The 20,214-nt window shown below is 41.0% G+C and overlaps 1 protein-coding gene across 2 annotated transcripts in view; it reads left to right on the forward strand.

Moving 5' to 3' along the window:
- Positions 1-14,078, forward strand: part of DOCK8 (dedicator of cytokinesis 8) — a 197,068-nt gene extending 182,990 nt beyond the window's left edge. For both annotated transcript variants that reach the window (XM_004677620.2, XM_004677621.2), the window contains 5 exons: positions 1,451-1,687; positions 4,597-4,740; positions 6,074-6,180; positions 12,376-12,546; positions 12,979-14,078. In XM_004677620.2, the coding sequence (XP_004677677.1) occupies positions 1,451-1,687; positions 4,597-4,740; positions 6,074-6,180; positions 12,376-12,546; positions 12,979-13,039 (720 nt within the window). In that variant the 3' untranslated portion in view covers positions 13,040-14,078. The remainder of the gene's footprint in view (positions 1-1,450; positions 1,688-4,596; positions 4,741-6,073; positions 6,181-12,375; positions 12,547-12,978) is intronic.
- Positions 14,079-20,214: the final 6,136 nt, after the last annotated feature.

Genomic DNA, 20,214 nt, shown 5'->3' on the forward strand with positions numbered 1-20,214 from the left:
TATGGAGATGATTCAAGTAGGAAAGAAATTGGCCAAATTTAAGAGTTTGTTTTTCTACATATCTCAAAAGACTCACTTCAGACATATCCCCTAGTCTAGGCTTGAAGCAATAACTGTGGTAAGTCTGAGTCAAACTTCATACAGAAATGCTTGGGATTCTGGAAGGACAGGATTGGCTGTGTGCCCGTGGTGATCTGCACATAGCATAGTCCCTGTGAGTCACCCAGGAAATTCCTAACACAGGGTGCTCTTTTTCCACTTAAAATGCTCAGGGTAGGTTGTGAGTGTTTGAAATGAAAATCTGAACCCAGAATTACAGCCAGATTCATCACAAGAAATAGTGATCTGGTCTGACGTCAGTGACCTCGCCATCTACTTCAGAGGGTGTGTGTGACAGTCTGACATTGTCATCCTTTCTTTTTAAATTCTTAATAAGTGGCCTTCTTGTCAGCGTGTGTGCAATTTTTAATGAGGTATATGCAGTAAAATTCACTCTTTGAGTGTCTAGTTCTATGCATTTTGACAAAAACATGTAACTGCTACCACAATCATTATATACAAGACTTCAGCACCCTACAGTATTTCTCCATCCCTGTCTGTAGTAATTCCTTCCCTCCACTGTCAACACCTCAGTCGCTGATTTACATTCTGCCACTGTAGTTTTGCCCTTTCCGGGATATCATATAAATGGAATCATAGCCCTTTTAAGTCCAACTCTTTGACTTTGCAGGATTGGTTTGAGAGTCTTCCATGTTGCAGTAGTTGGTTTTTTGTTTTGTTTTGTTTTGTTTTTTTCACTGCTGAGTGTTATTCCATGGTGTATTTATACCAGTATTTATCCTTGAGGGACATTTGGATTGTGGCTAGTTTTTGTCTGTTATGCTGCTGTAGGCACTTGTGTACAGATTTTTGTGTGAACCTATTTTCATTTCTCTGGAATACAAATGGGGTGTAGTCAGTGTAATTTAATTCTACAAGAAACTCCAACCTGTTTTTAAAGTGATTGTGCCAGTATGCACTCCCACCATCAAGTACGAAGTTTCTAGCTGTTCTCCATCTATCCAGTACTTGGCATTGTCAGGTTTCAGATTGACTATTCTTGTCACTGTGCATTTGGCCACAGTTGTCCTACAAAAGCAAATTTGTCTCTTGAACAACAGTTTGCAAAACCTCATACCAAGTTTCATTTGGATACTTAGCTTTCCCAAGAGGTAAGGCTTGTGGCCCCAACTTCACACACCAGCACATTCCCCTCTGCTTCTCATCCTTTCTCTCCCTGCAGGAGAAGAAAGAGGCTGGTGGCTACAGTCTCCCCTGGTGTGCTGGGTTCCTGTGGCTTCACAGACTCAGAGGGGTGGTGCCTGTGCTTTGTCCCAGCATGCCACTCCAGAGAGCCCTGGGTAGCTGTTTGCAGAATAGCTCATCTCCTTCCTTGCCTTCTTCCCCTCAGGCCTACATACAAATCACATTTGTGGAGCCCTACTTTGACGAGTATGAGATGAAAGACAGGGTAACCTACTTTGAAAAGAATTTCAATCTGCGGAGATTCATGTACACCACCCCCTTCACCCTGGAGGGGCGGCCCCGGGGAGAACTGCACGAGCAGTACCGGCGGAACACAGTGCTGACCACCATGCACGCCTTCCCCTACATCAAGACCCGGATCAGCGTCATCCAGAAGGAGGAGGTAATGCCCGGAGGAAGGGCACTGGATTGAGGCCACCACTCACTAGGGCACTGGGTCAACTCCCAGGATGACACACAAATCTCCTTCACTCCCTTCATGGTGACGAAAGTGAAAGCTAAGACAAGACACACCTGAAATATTTTAATAATGCTTACCCAGCCACTGTCCTGTGCCAGAGAATCCCATTTCAGCAGCAACATGTTTATAGCACTGTTTCAAATTTAGCACTTTCAAGTTTTATCTTCAGTATAAGTGTGTTTACATTGTAACACAACTTACACCCTATTTAATAACTACTATTTAAGATATTTACATTTTAAAGACAAATTTACATGAAATGTATATGTTTCCATTTTAAATATTTATTTAAAATAGAAATTTAGAATATATGTTATGTATTTAAAAGCATATCAGATGCTTCAGACGTAGTTGAAGTTTTAATTATTAGTGACAGGAGCAGCTCCAAAGAGTGTTAGTTGGAGACTGGAGGAAGGACACCTTGCAAAGGACACAAGGGGACCTGCTGAGTTCTCATCCCAGCTTGAATACACATGGGGTGTACAGTCAGTGCAATTTAATTATTTTTTTTTTAGATTTATTTATTTATTTATACATACAGAACTGGGGTAGGTACAGCAGGGGCAGTGAAAGAATTCACCATAGTCAGAGTGGGAACATAACAGGCTGATCAATGAGGTATACTGCTGAGGGGGGGAGGGGGCGGGACAGGAGAGGTCTGCTGCGCCCTATGGATCACCTCTGGAGCCAGGGGTTGAACTCGCACTGAAGTGTCTGTGGCTAGCTTGCAGTGCTGCGTCCTAACTCATTGCGTCACCAAGAAGGGCTGTAATTTAATTCTACAGGAAACTTCAACCTGTTTGTAAAGTGACTGCCAGTTTGCATTCCCACCAGCAGATATGAAGACGCCAGCTGTTCTTTATCCGTCCATTGTCAGGTTTTCGTTCAACCCATCTAGAAACCTGTTACTTTGTACAAACTACTTATCTGCATTCAGTTTCCTTGTCTATACACTGACAGGAAAAATATGTTCATTTTCTCTGGTCCTATACAGGAGATTTTACCCCTTATAGTTAGCACTAAAAGAAAGCCTCATAAGCTTTCTTTAAATTTAATGTACCACAAACGTTTTATTTTGCTTTAAAATGCAGATACACTTATTTGTCATTTTATTTATATGGGGTCACAGTTTTCACTGTGATTTTGGTTTGACTGAACACAAGTCGTCATTGTCACTCTTGCTTAACTCCCACCCTTAATGCACTGTCCATGACCTTTAGTTTTGTTTCTCTAGAATAGCAAGCACTTAAGGACCTTTATTAAACAGTATGAGGAGAATCCTTCTGGATTTTAAAGATTTTTTTTCTGCCATTAGCCTTTTACAGCTACCTTACGTGCACCTAATATGATAGGAATCTTTGTAGCAACTCACTTTCATAATGTCTTGCCCAAACATTCAGCTTGGTTTTCATAGAAGCAACTCTTTTTTTTTTTTCCACACCCATAGTTCACCAGCTTATGCATTATTTAATTAGATTAAATCATTAAAATAATGAGTATAACAGGCATAATCAAGTTGGTGAACAAACACAGCTGAATTGTGGTGAATACGCACCTCATTGGACAGGAGCCTAAGTGACTTGGCTTGAGAATTCAGTAATGCAGCCACAGCAGAGTGGGTTTCAGAAGCCAGACAAAGCCTGAAAAGAGGACTCTTTTAAGAGAAGGTTGGTTTAGAAGGCATTTGCTGTGTTTGTTTTGGACCTTTGAACACAAGCATGTGTATACATAGCACAGAAATAAACTCGTGGTCCCCATAAGAGTCCTCACAGCTCTTTCTTTGACATCTGTAAGTTTCCCAAGAACCTCACTGCATTGGTTTGTAGCACTGCTGTAACAAAGTACCACCAACTGCATGCTTCAAACAACAGTATGTCTTCATTTTCTGTGGACATGTATCACAGTTCTAAAGACTAGAAACTCAAAATCAAAATGTGATCAGGGTTGGTTCCTTCTGAGGACCATGAAGGTAGGGTCTGCTCCAGGCCTTTCCTGGCTCTTAGACATCTGCTTTCTCCCTCTGTCTTTTCAAATCATCTTTCCTCTAAATCTGTCTCTTTATCAAATTTCCTCTTATTAAAGAGACATCAGTCCTATTGAATTAGAGTCCATCTTAAAGAACTCCTTTTAACTTGATTACTTCTATAAAAACCCTTTCTTAAATATGATCACATTCTGGGGTAGTTGGTTAGGACTTCAATATATGAACTGTCAGGAGAGGGCTATGAATCCACCCATAACATTCAGAAAGGTTCTAATACCAAACCAGTAGAACTTAGCAACTAGAGATTGATCTTTAAGAGAATTCTTTTTACTACAAATTCCCCTTTCAGGTGAGCTGGAGAAGACATAGATGATGCCAGTATCTTGTGTTACAGTGGGTAGGAATATCTCAAGTGCTCTACTTCTAATAACCTTCCAAATTATAAGTCGATTAACTTATTCAGTAATGGGGGGAAAGGAAGCCTGCCAGTGTAGAAAGAACAAGGATTTTTAACATAGACATGGTGGTTAAATTCTGGCTTCTCTATTTACTCCTTCTGTCACTTTGCAGCACATAACCTTACAAATCCCTGTGACTATAAAATGGAAAGAATAATGAGGTTTTTTTAAAGTAGGAAATGAAAAATGCATGTAAAGGTCTTGTAACATAATTAGTACTCAGGAAATATTCAACACTTCCTTTTTAAGTTGTCCAAGCTATCTTCAGTTATTCGGAAAGTCTCTTTGCTGCCTCTTCTAATCCATTTGCCCCCTCTGTCATAGTTTCAGGTTTGTCCATAGCATGTAAAATCACACAATAAAATGCCTGCATGTTGTCTTATGTTTAGTTTGTTTTGACGCCAATTGAAGTTGCCATTGAAGACATGAAGAAGAAGACTCTTCAATTAGCAGTTGCCATTAACCAGGAGCCTCCTGATGCTAAGATGCTTCAGATGGTGCTACAGGGCTCTGTTGGAGCAACTGTGAATCAGGTGAGCAGAAGCAGCCTGTGGCAGCTCCTCTGGTGTTTACTACATGCCTGCAGTTTCCTTCTAGAGGTTGATGAGGAGTCTGGTGAATATACAAATGGTGCTTCTAAACTTAGACTAAACACTTACCAGGTTTGGAAGAATTTGGGGATACCTCATGGACTTCGTGTAGCAATCCAGGTAGCAAACATATTCTAAAGATGAGTAGCCCATGTCTAAGGAGTACTATTGTCTCAGAGAGGTCTTCACTTGGGGCTGGCCAGGCAACAGAACCCAGATCTGAGGTTCTGTTGAAGAGTGCTTAGTGATGCCAAGTTTACGCAGTTGTTTCAAAGCTTGAGACTAATGCAGGACTAACAGTGGGGACAGGAACACATACAGGTCTGTCACAGGTGAACCCAGGTCTGTCACAGGTGAACCCAGCAGGCCAGGGCCTTGCTGACTAGCAGTGACCTTGAACCAGGCTTCTTGGGCCACTTCAGACCAGTTTGGATATTTTCAGACCCATTAGAACTCTAAATCTGGAGCTCAGCATTGAATTAAACCAGTCTTAGAGGGAGGAAGATTACTGTCTGTGTCCAGATCTCCTAATTTCTAGTCAGGTCCACTTTGTGCACACCTCCACAAGAAAATGGGAATGAGTAATTTGACTATCTCTTAGTCACATGACTTAACTCCCCTGTAACAATTCTGTGTCCATGTAAAATCAAGGGAGCAAAAAATAGCTAGAGAAGATTATATTTCCAAGATCAGAGAATTTTAGGAAGCTTTTGCTTTTACCAGTTCCAGCACCTTGAAAATGCAAGATTTTAAGCCAGTCACCAAGGACTACATAAGTAATCATGACAACTCTTACAGAAATGGTACTCAGCACAAAGACAGCTAGAAAACTGACTAAGACTGGATAGATCAAGGGCCTTGCCAACTAGCAGTGACCTTGAACCAGGCTTCTTGGGCCACTTCAGACCAGTTTGGATATTTTCAGACCCATTAGAACTCTAAATCTGGAGCTCAGCATTGAATTAAACCTATTTTTAGAAAAGCAACTCAAAGCCTATATGTATTCTTTGTATCTGTGTATTATATTTATATATAAAGTGAAACCTTTTAGTAGCAATTAATTAAGAAAATAAATTTATACTTCTGCATAGTCTCCTAAAACTCCTGCTAAGGAATCAAAGTTTTCTGAGAAGGAAAACCTTCCCTGGCTTTTTGTATCATCAAACTAACTGAAAAATGAAATGTTCCCATGAGGAAGCTACTCCAACATTTTCTCTTAGGCAATTTAATTCCCTTTCTAATGTCAATACTGCTTTGTTTCTTACTTTTCCATCAGGGACCACTGGAAGTAGCCCAAGTGTTTTTGGAAAAAATTCCAGCTGATCCAAAACTATATCGACATCACAACAAATTGAGATTATGCTTTAAGGAATTCATAATGCGGTAAGAAGGAAAATGGTTGGAAAGTCAGTAGGGGAGTGAGTGGTACTCAAAGCATGGTCCCCAACCCATAGCTTTAGCATTACCTGAGACCTTACTGGAGAGGCACATTATAAGACACCACTACTGAATCAGAAGCCTCAGAGGTGGTACCAGCTTCTGGTCTTAGTTGCACACCTTCCAGGGTATTCCTGTATAGGCTCAAAACTGAAAGTGACTGAACAAAGCACCTGCACCACCACTAAGTAACCCTTAAATTGTGAAGTGCTTTCATGCTTATCATCTCACCCACGCTTCCCAGTCACATGGTAAAACAGGCATTATCACCATGCTCATTTTATAAGATAGATGTTCAGAGATTAGAGCTGATTGACTTAAGGTTACACTATCCATTAGTAGCAGAGCTGAGTTCAAATCTAGATCTTCTGAACCCAACAGGCCATACTTCCTTCAATGTGCTGCAATTCCACTGAGGCATCAGAGCTTGAGAGGTTCTTGGCAGGGGCTATTTCCCATGCCATACAACTACTTAATTTTAGAAACTTAAAAACATTGCCTTGAATTAAGAGGTAAAGGGAAGATGCTACCTGGACAGGGAGTGAGTCTTTGTACTAGGTCTTGCAATCTATTGCAATATGGACAAGTCTATTGGATCCCCCATCACCCTAAAAAGAATGACTGTGAAGGATGAAGGATTTGCATGTATAAAGGAAAGAACATGAGAAAAAGGTGTATAAAAATAATTTCATATGAGGCCTTCGAGGAGCATGTGAAGTAAAGGAATAGCCTCACTTGGCAGGTGGAATAAAGAAAATGTTAAAATTTACTCAGTTCTGTAAAAACTTAGTAGAATGCGAGTGTTGGTGAGGTTAGGGATATCTTCTCCTCCTTCATAGGCTTTAGCGAAGCCTGGAGGAGACACACTTTGCCCCACAGTGAGTTACAGCTGCTTGGTGCCATGTGCGTGCGCACACACACATACACATATACATATACAGAAGTGATGATGTTTTGAGCTGTTCTTGGATTGGGTAACAATTTTTACATTCCATAAAGCTAAATTTTAGTACACTTTCGTAAAACAAAACTCTAGGAAACTATTTTGGAAATTTTGGAAGATTTATTTTGTATTCATATGTCTGCATTTATAATTAGTAATAGTGAAAGAACCCAAACTTGGCAGTGCAGACTTCTCTGAACTTCTGAAAGGGCATAGAATGTGTCATGAGTGTACACTATGGCCATGAGCTAGAGACATTGGACATGGCTCTGTTCTGATGACAGGACCCAGTGCAGCATGTGCTGAGGCCATGGACTGTACTAATTATAGGCTATAGAGTCAGAAAAGAACACTGGGTTACAGGCTGAAATGACTGGGGAGGCTTGTGAAAAGCATCACTTAGACCACGGTTTGTATATATAGGTGGAAGTAGGGGTAGTGCAAATGAACGCCATTCCTGGTAAGGGAATGTATGTGCCCACAAGACTCACAAAGGCAGATGTCCTTGATGCCACTGGGCTCCTCTGAGGGAGCAAGAGCAGTGCATTCTCACTAGACAGGGAGGGTGGTATTCGTAAATAGGGTTTTAAATGGAACCTATTTAGTGAAAGGAAATTTGAGACAAGTGATTTTGTTTCTTAGTTAAAATGTGCTTATTAAACCTCTCCTAGGCCCAGGACAAGTGACTACAAAGCGAATCAAAGCTGATTTTAAACTAGCTCCTGACAAGACACAGAAGAAGAAATAGATTTTCCTAGAGATGGTCCTTTATTCTTAACTAAGTTGGACATTAGATTTTTAATGGCAATGCTATCTTTCTCTCCAAATGGCCTGCAAAAATGCTGGATTTTCAAAATCAAAATCCTTCCTTAACATGTTGTCCTCCCTTCCACTGGTGATTGACATGGGAAGCCAGGCTATCATCCCACATTTTCATGCTGTTGAGCTGCTGTGTTGATCTGGAAATGCCATGAAAGTATTAATCAGAGCCTCTCAAACTTCACTGTGAAATAAGTGACTGTGGGATCTTGTCAAAATGCAGACGCAGATTCAGCAGGTCTGGGGTGAACTTCTAACATGCTCCCTGGTTACCCTGAGGCTGCTCACTGGGACCACAAATTGAGTAGAGGCTACAAACCCATAGTGGTGGCTTGGTTGTTTCCCTTTTACGGTTCTCTTTTTCCCCTCAACCCACTGGCTTACTCTTTCAGTCCAGCCCTATTATCATTCACCTACTTATCCTTTCCTTTCCTCCAAAGAGGCAAGTGTGTTCAAACTGCTATCCTTTCAAATCACAGATGTCAGTTCGTTTATTCATTCAGCAAACATTTATTTTGTTTTGTTTCAGGCACTGAGCTATAGGTATGCAATGAATGAGACAGGACTACTTAGCAAAACAGTTCTGCTGCTCACAGTTTCACTTTCCTTCCACGCTATGCCATATAAATCAAAAGTGGCAGGAGCAATGTGATAGAAGTTTCATAACTGTATAAATTCAGTAAAACGCATCAGGCTGTACACTTACCATGAATGAATGTTATGCTATGTAAATTATACCCTTAATATAAATAATAGATGAAGCAACCTTCCTTTCCCCCATTACCTAATTGCTTCTCAAGCCTAATCAGCAAGTTACAGCTTTTAATGAAGAGGGTAACTGTCTTGTCAGTTGTTTGCACTGGTATGTTTTCTTCCCTCATATTCTCCCCCTCTCCACTTTCAGCCAGTAGAGGTGACGCAGGACTGGAAAATGTTTGGGAGTTGAACAGCTCTCAGATTTTCCCTTGGGTAAGCACCAGCTTCTCAGCATACTTGGGCTGGAGGTTATAAGCTCTGATTTCAAGGGGAACATCAGTTTGCCTTCCGGTGCTGGTGCTGATTGCTCTAGCGGAAGTGCACTTTCTGTGCAAAGCTGGGTCCCACCACTGGGCAGTAACCTTTCTGACTCAGCTGTAGGCAAACCAGCTACAACCCTAAAGTAGCTGGCAGGCTGCCTGCTGCAGCTGAGGGTATCCAGCCAGGCTGCAGTTTGTAGGATGGTTGTCAAGTTGGGACCTCTATCCTCTCCTGCCTTTCCCAGAGATAAGAAAAAACACCTCAAGGTTTCAGAAGCCAAGATAGAAAAATACAACATTCTGTTTCCTTCCTATGTTCTCCCCACCAAGGTACCTAGAGCGTTTCAGACACTGCCATCGGTGCAAATCTCTGCCTTTAAATGTTCTTATATTTCTTAGTCAGCTCAAGCTGATATAACAAAATACCATATGCTGAGTGGCTCGAACAATACACCTTTTTTTCCTTACTATGGTGAAGCGTGGGAGGGTCCACCTTCCTCTTGATGGGGGCTATAGCAAGGTTCCGGAAGAACATAGGATAGACAATTATTGCTGTGTCCATTTATGAAAAATACAGTCTGGAGCACTCCAGAAGCACGGATCTGCCTTGTTACTAAGCTTCCCATTTAATTCTCTTGGGGAAGTGTATGAGATTCTTATCGCCATTTTACAGATGGGAAAACAGGATTTCAGTGTTTAAGTCATTGAGCTAATGAGCGGCAACTGGGTTTCAACCCCAGCTCCATCTGATTGCGAGGTGTTTTACCTTGTTTTGGGCGCAGTAGACATGGTCAGTATAGCTAACTGCTATTATTGCTTCTGGATCCAAGACAGCAAAGAGTTAGAGTTTAGTTAACTGTTGAAGCTTTCAGAGTAGACATCTTCAATTTGGTAGTTAGATCTTGCAGGGCACTTGTAGTGTGTTGCCAACCCAGACTCTGAAGTCACCCTGAGACAGATTTCCAGAAGAACATAGGATAGACAATTATTGCTGTGTCCATTTATGAAAAATACAGTCTGGAGCACTCCAGAAGCACGGATCTGCCTTATTACTAAGGCACATAGGATTGCTCACCTTAGGGAGAAATAATAAGGGGTGATGTAGGTTTCTCTGGATTGATTCCAAGACTATACATACCACCCTTTCTTGTCCCTTACCCCAAACCTTTGATATGTAAGTAACTCTCACCATCCTGCTTTGTTTCAACTTAATTTGCTTCAATTAATGTAAAACTTAAAAGATCAGTGAAAATCCAGGTAAGGGTGTTCTATTGGTTTTTGCATGAGCTAAATCCAGTTATTCTGCCATAGCAGATCAATTTTGTGGCAAAGCAATGGTCATAGGTTTAATTTTGCCTATGCCAGGTAGCCTCCACCCTCACAGTCTTGTCACTCTGACATGTATTCTGTGGCCATAGGAGGGATTTGGTACTGGGCCCAAGTTCAGCAACACTGTTAGGAAATTAATATAAGCCACATGGTTCACCATTTGAAGATTAACAGGATTATGCCTAATTAAGTTTCAAACATTACGCTGTCTATTTAAGGTTTGTTCACTGGTTATTCATTAGGGTAGAACAGAATAAAAGGCATGATTTTTCGTGTTTCGATAGATGTAGGAAACCATTAAGCCACAGATTTAATGATTTGCAAGTCAGATAAACACAATTTTAAATAAAGATTGTCTTTATCTATATAGCCTACAGACTTGTCATCATGAGGCTGGGCAAAGATCTATTTTCATTGAGTAGAGGATTCATATCTGGTTTTGCTCCAGAAAAGTATCAGCTATAATCTCTTTGATACTGCCTCTCACTTTTCATTCTCTGAGAATTTCTTCTAAAGTGATCAGATATTTCCATTATATCTCCAGGGTACTTAGCCACTTAAAGATATTTTTGTAGCTTCTTTCTAAATCCCTTTGGTGATTTCCTTAGAATTGTCATAGAGTTCATAGAGTTGTAACTATTGTTTAAACTGTCCATTGGGTTTTTTCCTCTTCATTTGAGTAAAGTACTTTTTTGCTTCTATATTTTTTTTTCCTGAAGGTCTCAACTCTTTTATCAGACTCTTCCAATTTTTTAATTATGGATTTTATGCCTATAATTACATTTCTACATCAACTTTGCTTTTTTATATTGTTCTATGATCTCTAATTCTTACTGTGCTAATTCTGCTTGTTACACCTCATGTTTCTCCCTGCTGGTGCTTATTTTCCTCATATGGCTTGTGGCAGTTTTACAGTGAGCTCATCTTTGCTCTTTCTCTGGGAAGCCCAAGTGCCCTGGTTGAGAAATTGTTCCTCCAGAGCAACTTTGTATGTCAGGGCCCTAGAAGTTACTGTAAGCTTAGTCTGGTTTTGAAGTTAATTTCTTGCCTTGGAGTACCCAACGTAGAGGAATATAAATTTGTAAGTCACTCCCACATATAGGGCAGTCCAGAGTTTCATTTTTTAAGGCGACTTTCCCACTAGTGGCTCCAAGTCGATGACAAGCTTCCACCTCACTGCTCTGGAGAGCAGGCAGCATTTTTCACACAGCTTTTCATAGATGAGCCAGCTGTTCAAGGGAAATATCCATAGTCCCACTCTGCCCTGGCTAACACTACATCACTTCTCTTGTATGGGCATTGAAATTCCCTCTACCCAGCCTCCAGGACCTACATGCCATCTTGAAATCCTATATATGGTTTTCCTGAAGCTGCCTGCTATCACTCTGATGTTTATTTTTCTCTTCTTTTCTGATTCTTGGGACTTCTCTTCCTCATTTACCAAATTTCTGCTGTACCTTCTTAGCACTTTGATGTATATGTAAAAGGAGGAGACAAAATGGCATTTGCTCCGTCTCCCATTTTGCCAAAAATCACTTTTTAAGATAGGCGTAATAGGTTCCAGTGGCCTGAGTTTGAATTGGAAGCTCTTCACTCTGTTACCTTGGGCAAATTACCTAACATTTCTGAACTGCAGGGCCAAAATAGAAGTAAGCACTGACTTTCTGGGTTGATTGAAAAAAATTAGCAAGATAATACATAATAAAATCCCTTGCATGATGCCTGGCATGTAGTATAATCAGAGCATCAATAGTACCTGATATTGCCAATAGCAACTTATCAAAAGCAGAGATTTCTGGGTGCTAACCCTTAGATTCATATTTAGATTCTGATTCATCAAGTCTGAGGTGGGATCTAAAAATTTGCATTTTGGAAAGCTCCTTTGGTGGTCCTGACTGCCCATCAAATTGCAAATATTCCTTTGGGCACTTAAGAATTATTGATAGTATCATCACCCCCAGTTTTCTAAGCAATTCAGATTTATTTGAAATAAAGCCTCCTTCCTCATTCTCCATCTTGATATTTACATCCCAGATGTGGTGAGGCTGTAGAGAAAAACAAGCGTCTCATCGCAGCAGACCAGAGAGAATACCAGCAGGAACTTAAAAAGAACTACAACAAGCTGAAAGAGAACCTCAGGCCAATGATCGAGCGGAAAATCCCAGAACTGTACAAGCCAATATTCAGAATTGAGAGTCAAAAGAGGTAAGAACAGGCCAAAGGAGGCCTCTTTCTGGGGAGATAAAAGAGAGGGTGTGGGGGCCCAGAAATCAGGGCAGGCCTTATACTTTGCAAGCTTCAAACTCCTCTGAGGGCTGGGAGTGGGCTGGAGACAGGAAAGTAGCCAGCACAAGATGTCTTCAGCAGTCATCCTGATCCTCCCTTTACCTTCTCCTTGACCTGCCAGGGACCCCTTCATGTTGGCTTGTGCCCGTGGTCTTCCCAAAGCCCAATTGTGGTCTGTTTTTGGTTTTTTTTGTTTTGTTTTTCTGGCTGAGTGTGAAGGAATCTAAGCCACCTCGCTTGTTTGCTAAGTTCCCCATGATTGATGTCCTTTTATAGTGGGTGATTCTTACCCCTCTTTGAAAGACTAACTGATCTTTCTTGCCTTTGTCCTTTCTCTTTCATTAATTTCAGAGACTCCTTCCACAGATCTAGTTTCAGGAAATGTGAGACCCAGTCATCACAGGGCAGCTAAGGAAAGCTGTCTTCAATCATGGAGACTAAGGTCCTGCAACCCTGGAGAAGGACTCGCTGGTACTTAAAACAAAGAACATTTGCCACACTGAACAGGCAGCAGACTCCCTGACCAGACAGCACTCTGGAAACTTTGAGATCCAAGTGCCCAAGAGAATTACACACAAATAGGACCTGACCAGATTTTGGCCATACTGGAGGTTGGGATAGTGGAAGATGATTAACCTGGGGAGGAATGGTGTCTGTATTTATTAAAGCTTTTTTTTCTACAATATTATTCAAAAGAAGGCATAACCATATCTCCTGCTGAAGGGATAGTCCCTGTCTACCTGAGTGATGACCTCCTCTGGTCCTTATTTGGATTTACAAGATAAACACAAGTTTCCCAAGGAAAAATGGAGCAATTGTATGCCAGCTATTCACAGTCAACCACATTCATTCCCATTTTATGGGCAAGGAGGTGAACATACAAAAATAAAAATCATCTTCGATATATCTGCAAAGGAACACCTTGCCTTGCTAGAAGTGTAAAAACCATGATCATTCATTGGGAATTTGGAGAATAGTTAATTATTTATAATTTGTTACCTCTTGGTAATGGTGGATGTTATATAGTTTTGCTTTTTTTTTTTTTTTGCTATGTTGTTACTGTCATGTTAAGCTAATTTAACATGCTGTTTATAGGGGAACATGTTCAAAGCGCTGATTGAGGGGAGATATGGTTCTCTGAGCAATCAGCAGAGTGTTGCTGCACTTAATGGAAACAATTCTATAAAGCTTTGCAATTTTTCTTATGCTTGCTCTCACTCACTCTTCTTCCCCCTATGTTTCCTAAGCCAAGTCTATTTTTGTAAAAGAATAATATCTTTACTTCAGAACATCATGCTGTCTGTCAGCATATGTACATTAGCTACAGAATATATTTAGCTTTGAATACTTTGGAGTGTACTTTAAGAAGAAAGATGAACAAACTTATTTGTGAATTAAATGATATATTTTTAGTATGCCTGATTACCTTGACTGGTACTTAAAAAAAATGTGATAAGACTTGTAAGTTAAATGTTTCCTTTTGCAACCAGTATTTTTTATTTTAACAACTCAACATTTTTTAAAGCACTTTAGATAAAAAGAAAGAATCATGATTGTGGCTTTGATCAAACAGGTGATCAGCGTCATACTTCTTATGCAATATTTAATCCTGCTGGTCCTGAGAGAAAACTTCCAGATATTCCAGAACTTTTTGTTCGTATTGTCAGGAATGCATAAATTATATTCTTAAAGAAGACTTTATTTTTAGTTACTAAAGTCTAAGTAGCAAACTTTTTATTTTTTAGGGATTTGGGACAGAACTCTTCCTATATATTAATACACTTAGTTGCTTTCTTAAATAAGCATATATAACATATCTTAATTCCGTATACTATCTTGTATCTTCTGTTAGAGAGATACAGGGTATATCTCTCAGTCTAGTGAGCAAGAGCATTTGTAGGTATCTAGCCATAACACACCGCTAATTAGAACAAGCCCTATGGGATATAACTTTTTTCTGAGTCTGACCATCATTTTCAACACCTATTATGTCCTTCTCTAAAACAGTAGGGTTAGGTGCTAAGTCACATAGGCTGAGTTTTAAGTCCAGGAACCCTAATTCTGAAGGCCTAAGATATTCCTGATGAAACATCCCGTGCTTCTAGATACATATTGTCACTCTCTTTATTCTCCTGTATACCCCAGAAGGTGCCACTTGCTTTACAAGTGCAGAACCTGGGTCCTCTGCTCCCTCTTATCTCCTAGCCCAGTGCTCAGTACACAGATACACACAATAAATATGCCATGAATGACTGACTCAGAGTGAGTAGATCTGTCTGTGGAACAGCACTGTCTAATGGAAACATTGTGCAAGTCACACGGATAATTTTACATGTTAAAAATCATCCTGAAAAGACACAGGTGAAATAAATATTAATAATACATTTTATAAAATGCCATATGTACAAAATATTCAACATGTCAATATAGAAAATTATTTATGAGGTATTTTAAATTCAGTGCTTTATACTAAGGCTTTGAAAGTCTGCATGCATGTATTTTATACTATACATTTAATCTCAAAAAACCAACCACACTTCAAGTGCCTAGCGGTCGCATGTGTCTTGTGGCTACCATAGTAGTGTAATTTTAGAAGCTTCCAGCTTTTATAACTTGATGCCTCTGATATGTGAGCTCAGAATAAGATAAAGTAATGGGAGTATTGTGAAAAATCAGTTGATAGAATGCTGGGTGAGTGCCTATTGGCTTTACCTGGAATTAAAGCATAGAGAGTTGGGACGTGTGGGTCTATCAACATTGGCTTTGACTACCCCTACTTTCTGTGAGCTGATGCTGGTTCTTCCTAAAATGATGCCAACCCAGTTTCTACTTTGCTGATGATCTTTGTGCCACTCACCAGAGAGTGGAATGGCTCTCATTTGCATTATTTCTCTTCTATTAGAAGACAATCATCAGTAGCAACAATAAGGGAGCCATTTTCAAGGTGGAAGAGCTCAAAGGATACAATTGAGAAACCAGCTCTTCTGTCACTAAGCTGTTTCCTTACATGATGTGCTAACAAATGTTCTTTTCTCCAACATGATTATCTTGTTATTAATGAGATAATAAAAAAGATTATGTGACTGTCAAAAGACTCTGAACTAAGGGCCGGAAGTCTTGGTTTCTTATTCTTCCACTTTGAAGCGCGTAGGTATCTCTGGCCAAGTCATTCTACTTTGGGCTTCAGCTTTCGACATTGTGAAATAAATAGGAGATTCCTCTTCTTCCAACCTGCTGAGAGAACACAGTGAGATCATTAATGAATGGAAAATGTTTGAGGAAATTCAAAATCGCTGCCCTAAATGTAAGGGAGCACTAAAAAAAACACCGCCAGAAAGCTTAGCCAGGTTCCACTTGTTGCATCCGCTGCTGGCAACATGAATCAAAAGCAGGCCAAAGGTGCAGACAGAACAGAGGCCTGACTTACCAGAAAATAAATGCCTGGTCTATTTAACTTGCAGTGCCAGTTTACATTGACTGGCAAAGGCCAACAGCCAGGGCCTTCAGGGTACAAGGAAGAAAGAGTATCAGTGGAACGGAGAAGGATACACAGTGGCGCCTGGAAACCCAGCCAGCCTGGCTTCTCTTCTGGTGTACAACATGCTTGCAGTGCATACTCCAGCAGGTAAGGACGCAGATTCCAAATGCCCGCTTGTGCCTCTCAGTCTGTAAGTTTCCCCCATAATAACAAGGAAGGAATGGAGGATTTGGCAGCCATGGCAGCCTGGCAATAATTAAGATGTCATTGTTCATTTAGAAGCCTGGGGTTTGTCAGCAGCTTCCCCTGCTCCCCTCCATCAGCTCCACTTGCAACTAGGGTATGGATGTCTCTAGAAGCATGTTAAGTAAGAAGGTCCTAATGAAAATTATGTAGTGCCAGCAGTTAAGAAGTTGTGCACCCCTAAACCATGGAGAATGACCAAAGACACCACAGCTACTGCAGCAACATAAATAAGGTTTAGAGACATCAAGCACCCCTTCTCTTTGGGTGGGCTTTGTGCACTTGAGTGTGGCACGTTCAGGGTGTTGGGGGCTGAAAAGTGCTTCAGCCCCTTGGACCCTTAGTGACAGAACTGGGGAAGGTCTTGGGTGTAGCATAAACCCAGGACTTGGGGAGGCTTGGGACTTTCTCTTGAGTGTGGAGGCTGCAGACAGAGGAGTAAAACTGGGAGTCAGGTAAAGTAGTACCATGGGAGTAGTCTTAAAATTTTCTTCCTGGGTCCCTTCCAACTGGAGGAACACAGAAAGTACAGCTAAATGTGTGCTAGGGATGACAGGGAAAAGAGGGTCGGTTGGGGGAGGTCATAGGGGCTCTCCTGAGGGAAACCGCTGCCTGTGCCCTGGCTCAGTTTCAACCTGCTCGAACTCTGATCCTTAGCCCCCACCGCTGAGAGGACGAATAGGACAGCCTTTCCTGCAAGGTAAGGAAATAAGATCCAACCTCTGCCCTGGAGTGCACACCCACTCCAGTGGGGCACATGTGTATACACGGCTGTAGCTTAAGTTTGAGGGTGTCCACACCTTCATTACACCAGCACTCTAACCTGGAACCTGGCTATAAGCTAAACCCCCACTTTGCACTGGCTGCTTCGGCTTGCTGCCCTTTTCCACCCACCCCTCGTTGGCCTCTCTCTCTAGTGTGTCTGTGCATGAACTCTCCCCTTGTCTTGACTGGAAGTCCTTGAAGCCAGAAGCTAGCCCCCTGTTTATCAGTGAAGAGATTGACAGTCTGGAGTGAATTTCAACATTAGACTAAGTAAGAGTTTACTTGATTTGAAATAGCTGTTCCAGTGTGATGACATCTAACAAAGACCTGCATGGCAATGCCAAGTTACTTTAATGAAATAAATGAGATTTTCTATTTATATTATTCCCTATCTTGAGTTTTCTTCACTGAGCTTTCCTGAGTATCACTTGGGGATAAGTAAGTGTGTAGGCAGGTGCCTGACTGTCTGTCTGTGGGTGGCTGAACTCATCACACTAGGTCAGCCCTGAGATCAATGTTAAATGCTTCATCAGCTTTATATGACATGGTGACTTTCCCTAGCCTGAAGGAGATGCCAGGCAGTGCTTTATGTGCATAGGTCTGGAATCAGTTCAGTTCTTAGTCTGTTTGTTTTACTCTTAAGTGACTATAATGGATTGAATGCTTGTGTCCTTCCCCCCACATTCATATCTTGAATCCTACCCACCCCTCTTGTGATAGTCTCGGCAGGTAGAGCCTCTGAAAGGTCAATAGGTAATGAGTTTGGAGTGTTCATGATTGGGATTAGTGCCCTATATAATCTTCCATATGAGGACACAGTAGAAGGGTTCTCACCGGAACCTGGCTGTACCAGCAGCTGGTTTCAAGCTTCCAGTATTCAGAACCCTAATAAAAAACTTCTGTTGTTTATAAACCACCCATACTCTTTGGAACATTGTTATAGCAGCCTACGTGGACTGAGACAAAAGGGTTATGCAAATTAATGAATTTTGTAAGGCTCAGTTTCTCTGTAAAATGATATACTGTGCGGACTAAATGCCATAAGGCATGTGACATGTCGAACAGATGCCAGGCTAAGGACAAGGCTTAACAATGTCAGCTGATGAATAACACGAGGTAAACATTCATTCTTTGACGCCCTTCTACCTTCCCCAGTGTCCTCCCTCTCAACATCTACGCATGTGGTAACTGTGTTTTCTCTCCATTCCCTTATGTCATTTGTTTCCCTCCATGCTACCCACTCCCTTTTCCTCTTCACTTACACCTTTACATCCCACCACCTTCCTTTCCTGAACTGGGGATAGAGGTCAGAGGCAGAGCCCTACATAGGGTTCTCCAGAGTTCCCCACCTCTGAAAAAACCATTTTCCCAAGATTCCAAACACTGGGAGAAATCTCAGCAATCACCTGGTGAAGGTCAAACCCCTCATTTCCAGGTTAGGAAACAAAACCATAGAGAGGACCTTACATGACCTCCCATGTTATTGGCCAGGTCTGAGAAAGAGCCCAGATTCTCCTTCAAAAGAAAAGGAGAAGGTCAATCCCCTGTTTCTGTCTCAACTACAATCTCCTTTCTTGCCAAAGCACTTTAGCTACTTTTTGCTCAACTGAAAAAAAAAACTGCAAATTGTACTAAGTTTTTCATCATAGAGCACTCATCTGTTCATACTAAGTTGCTTATCTTCCTGATATCAATATAAGTAATATTAATAAATTGTTGCTTTTTCTGAGAACTATTTTCTAAGCAGTGTGTTAAGACCAACTGATTTATTGGATTTTCCCCCTTTGGTGTTCATTTTAAATTTGCAGCATTGGAACAACTTTCTGACTTCTGGCCAAAATGAGTAAAAGCAAAAAGACAAAAATGTTTTCTAGTGTTTCTCCCCAAATTACCACTGTTGTATTATACAAATCACATTTCTAAGCCCCCATTTCTCACCTTCAATGCTGATATGAAAAGAGAAAAAAGTACAGGTCCAGCTTCCAGCTTTCAAATTTGATTTTATAGAATGCTAGTCTTTAAAAGTTAGAGGATGTAGAAAAAGAATTTTCTAAATTTCCTTGATACCATTTAACATTTAAAGGGTCATAAAAGTGGACCTGAGTGCTAAGCCATTCGTAAAGGGAATCTAAGTTGAACAAAAGGGGTGTTATTGCTGCACAGAAAAGATGAATGTACCTTTTTTCTTTTCTAATCCATGGGAAAGCCAGGAGAAGAAAAAACAAGTTAGTGAGGAAAAAATGAGTCATGTGTGACCTGCATCTTCATTCAGGGCTAAGACTAGAGACGAAAGTTAAATTGAGGGAAAGGAATCCTGAGAAGAAACAAACTATGTTCTGCTCCTCATTTGAGACTCAAGCAAAAGGGCCCTCAGATGAGTGGTCCAGCCACATTAAGCAATGAAGAAGAGAAAAAGCATCATGTACTCTCAGCATTCAGCTTGGAGGAAGTCAAATTCACCCCCACAAGATCAAAGTGATAAACCAAGAAGCTATGGGAGAAAAGTCATTGCCACATCTTGCCAAGGTCCCTTGTATCTGTCTTCCAAAAATTGTATGTAGGTGATGACATTGTTATGGCAACAAGTGACAGAAGGGTCTGACAATTAGTACAACTAATCCAGAACAGACAGTCCAGATTCTGTAGGTACCTTCTGCCTCTTGCCTGATCATCAAAGCTCTCAAGTCAGAGTAAAGAAAAACATTAAGCACAGTAAAATAGCTTTTATTGACATTGTCAACATCGCCTAACAGATGCAGCACTGATTTTTAGCTAGAGAAACCTCTGATGTCGTTAGGACCCTGCCCAGCTGTGGGCTACAATATTGACAGTCACTAGCTCATGACATCAACAGTTATGTGATGGCGTGCCCAGAGCTACGTAAGAATTACAAAGGAGGGAAGATATTTCAATAAAGGATAATTTGAACTAAAAACACAGCATGCTTATCAGGCAGAGGATCTGCATGAGTGCCCTTGACCACCTCAGCACAGAGGAGATGGAGACATCATTCCCAGTCCTTGGGGGTACAGATGCAGCTGATTTAAAAGTCAAATGGCCCTGAGAAGGAATGGTCTGACTAGTGTTCAGGAAAGGCCTGT

This window comes from Condylura cristata, unplaced genomic scaffold (assembly GCF_000260355.1).
Source record: "Condylura cristata isolate star-nosed mole 26May11 unplaced genomic scaffold, ConCri1.0 scaffold00006, whole genome shotgun sequence".
NCBI lineage: Eukaryota > Metazoa > Chordata > Mammalia > Eulipotyphla > Talpidae > Condylura > Condylura cristata.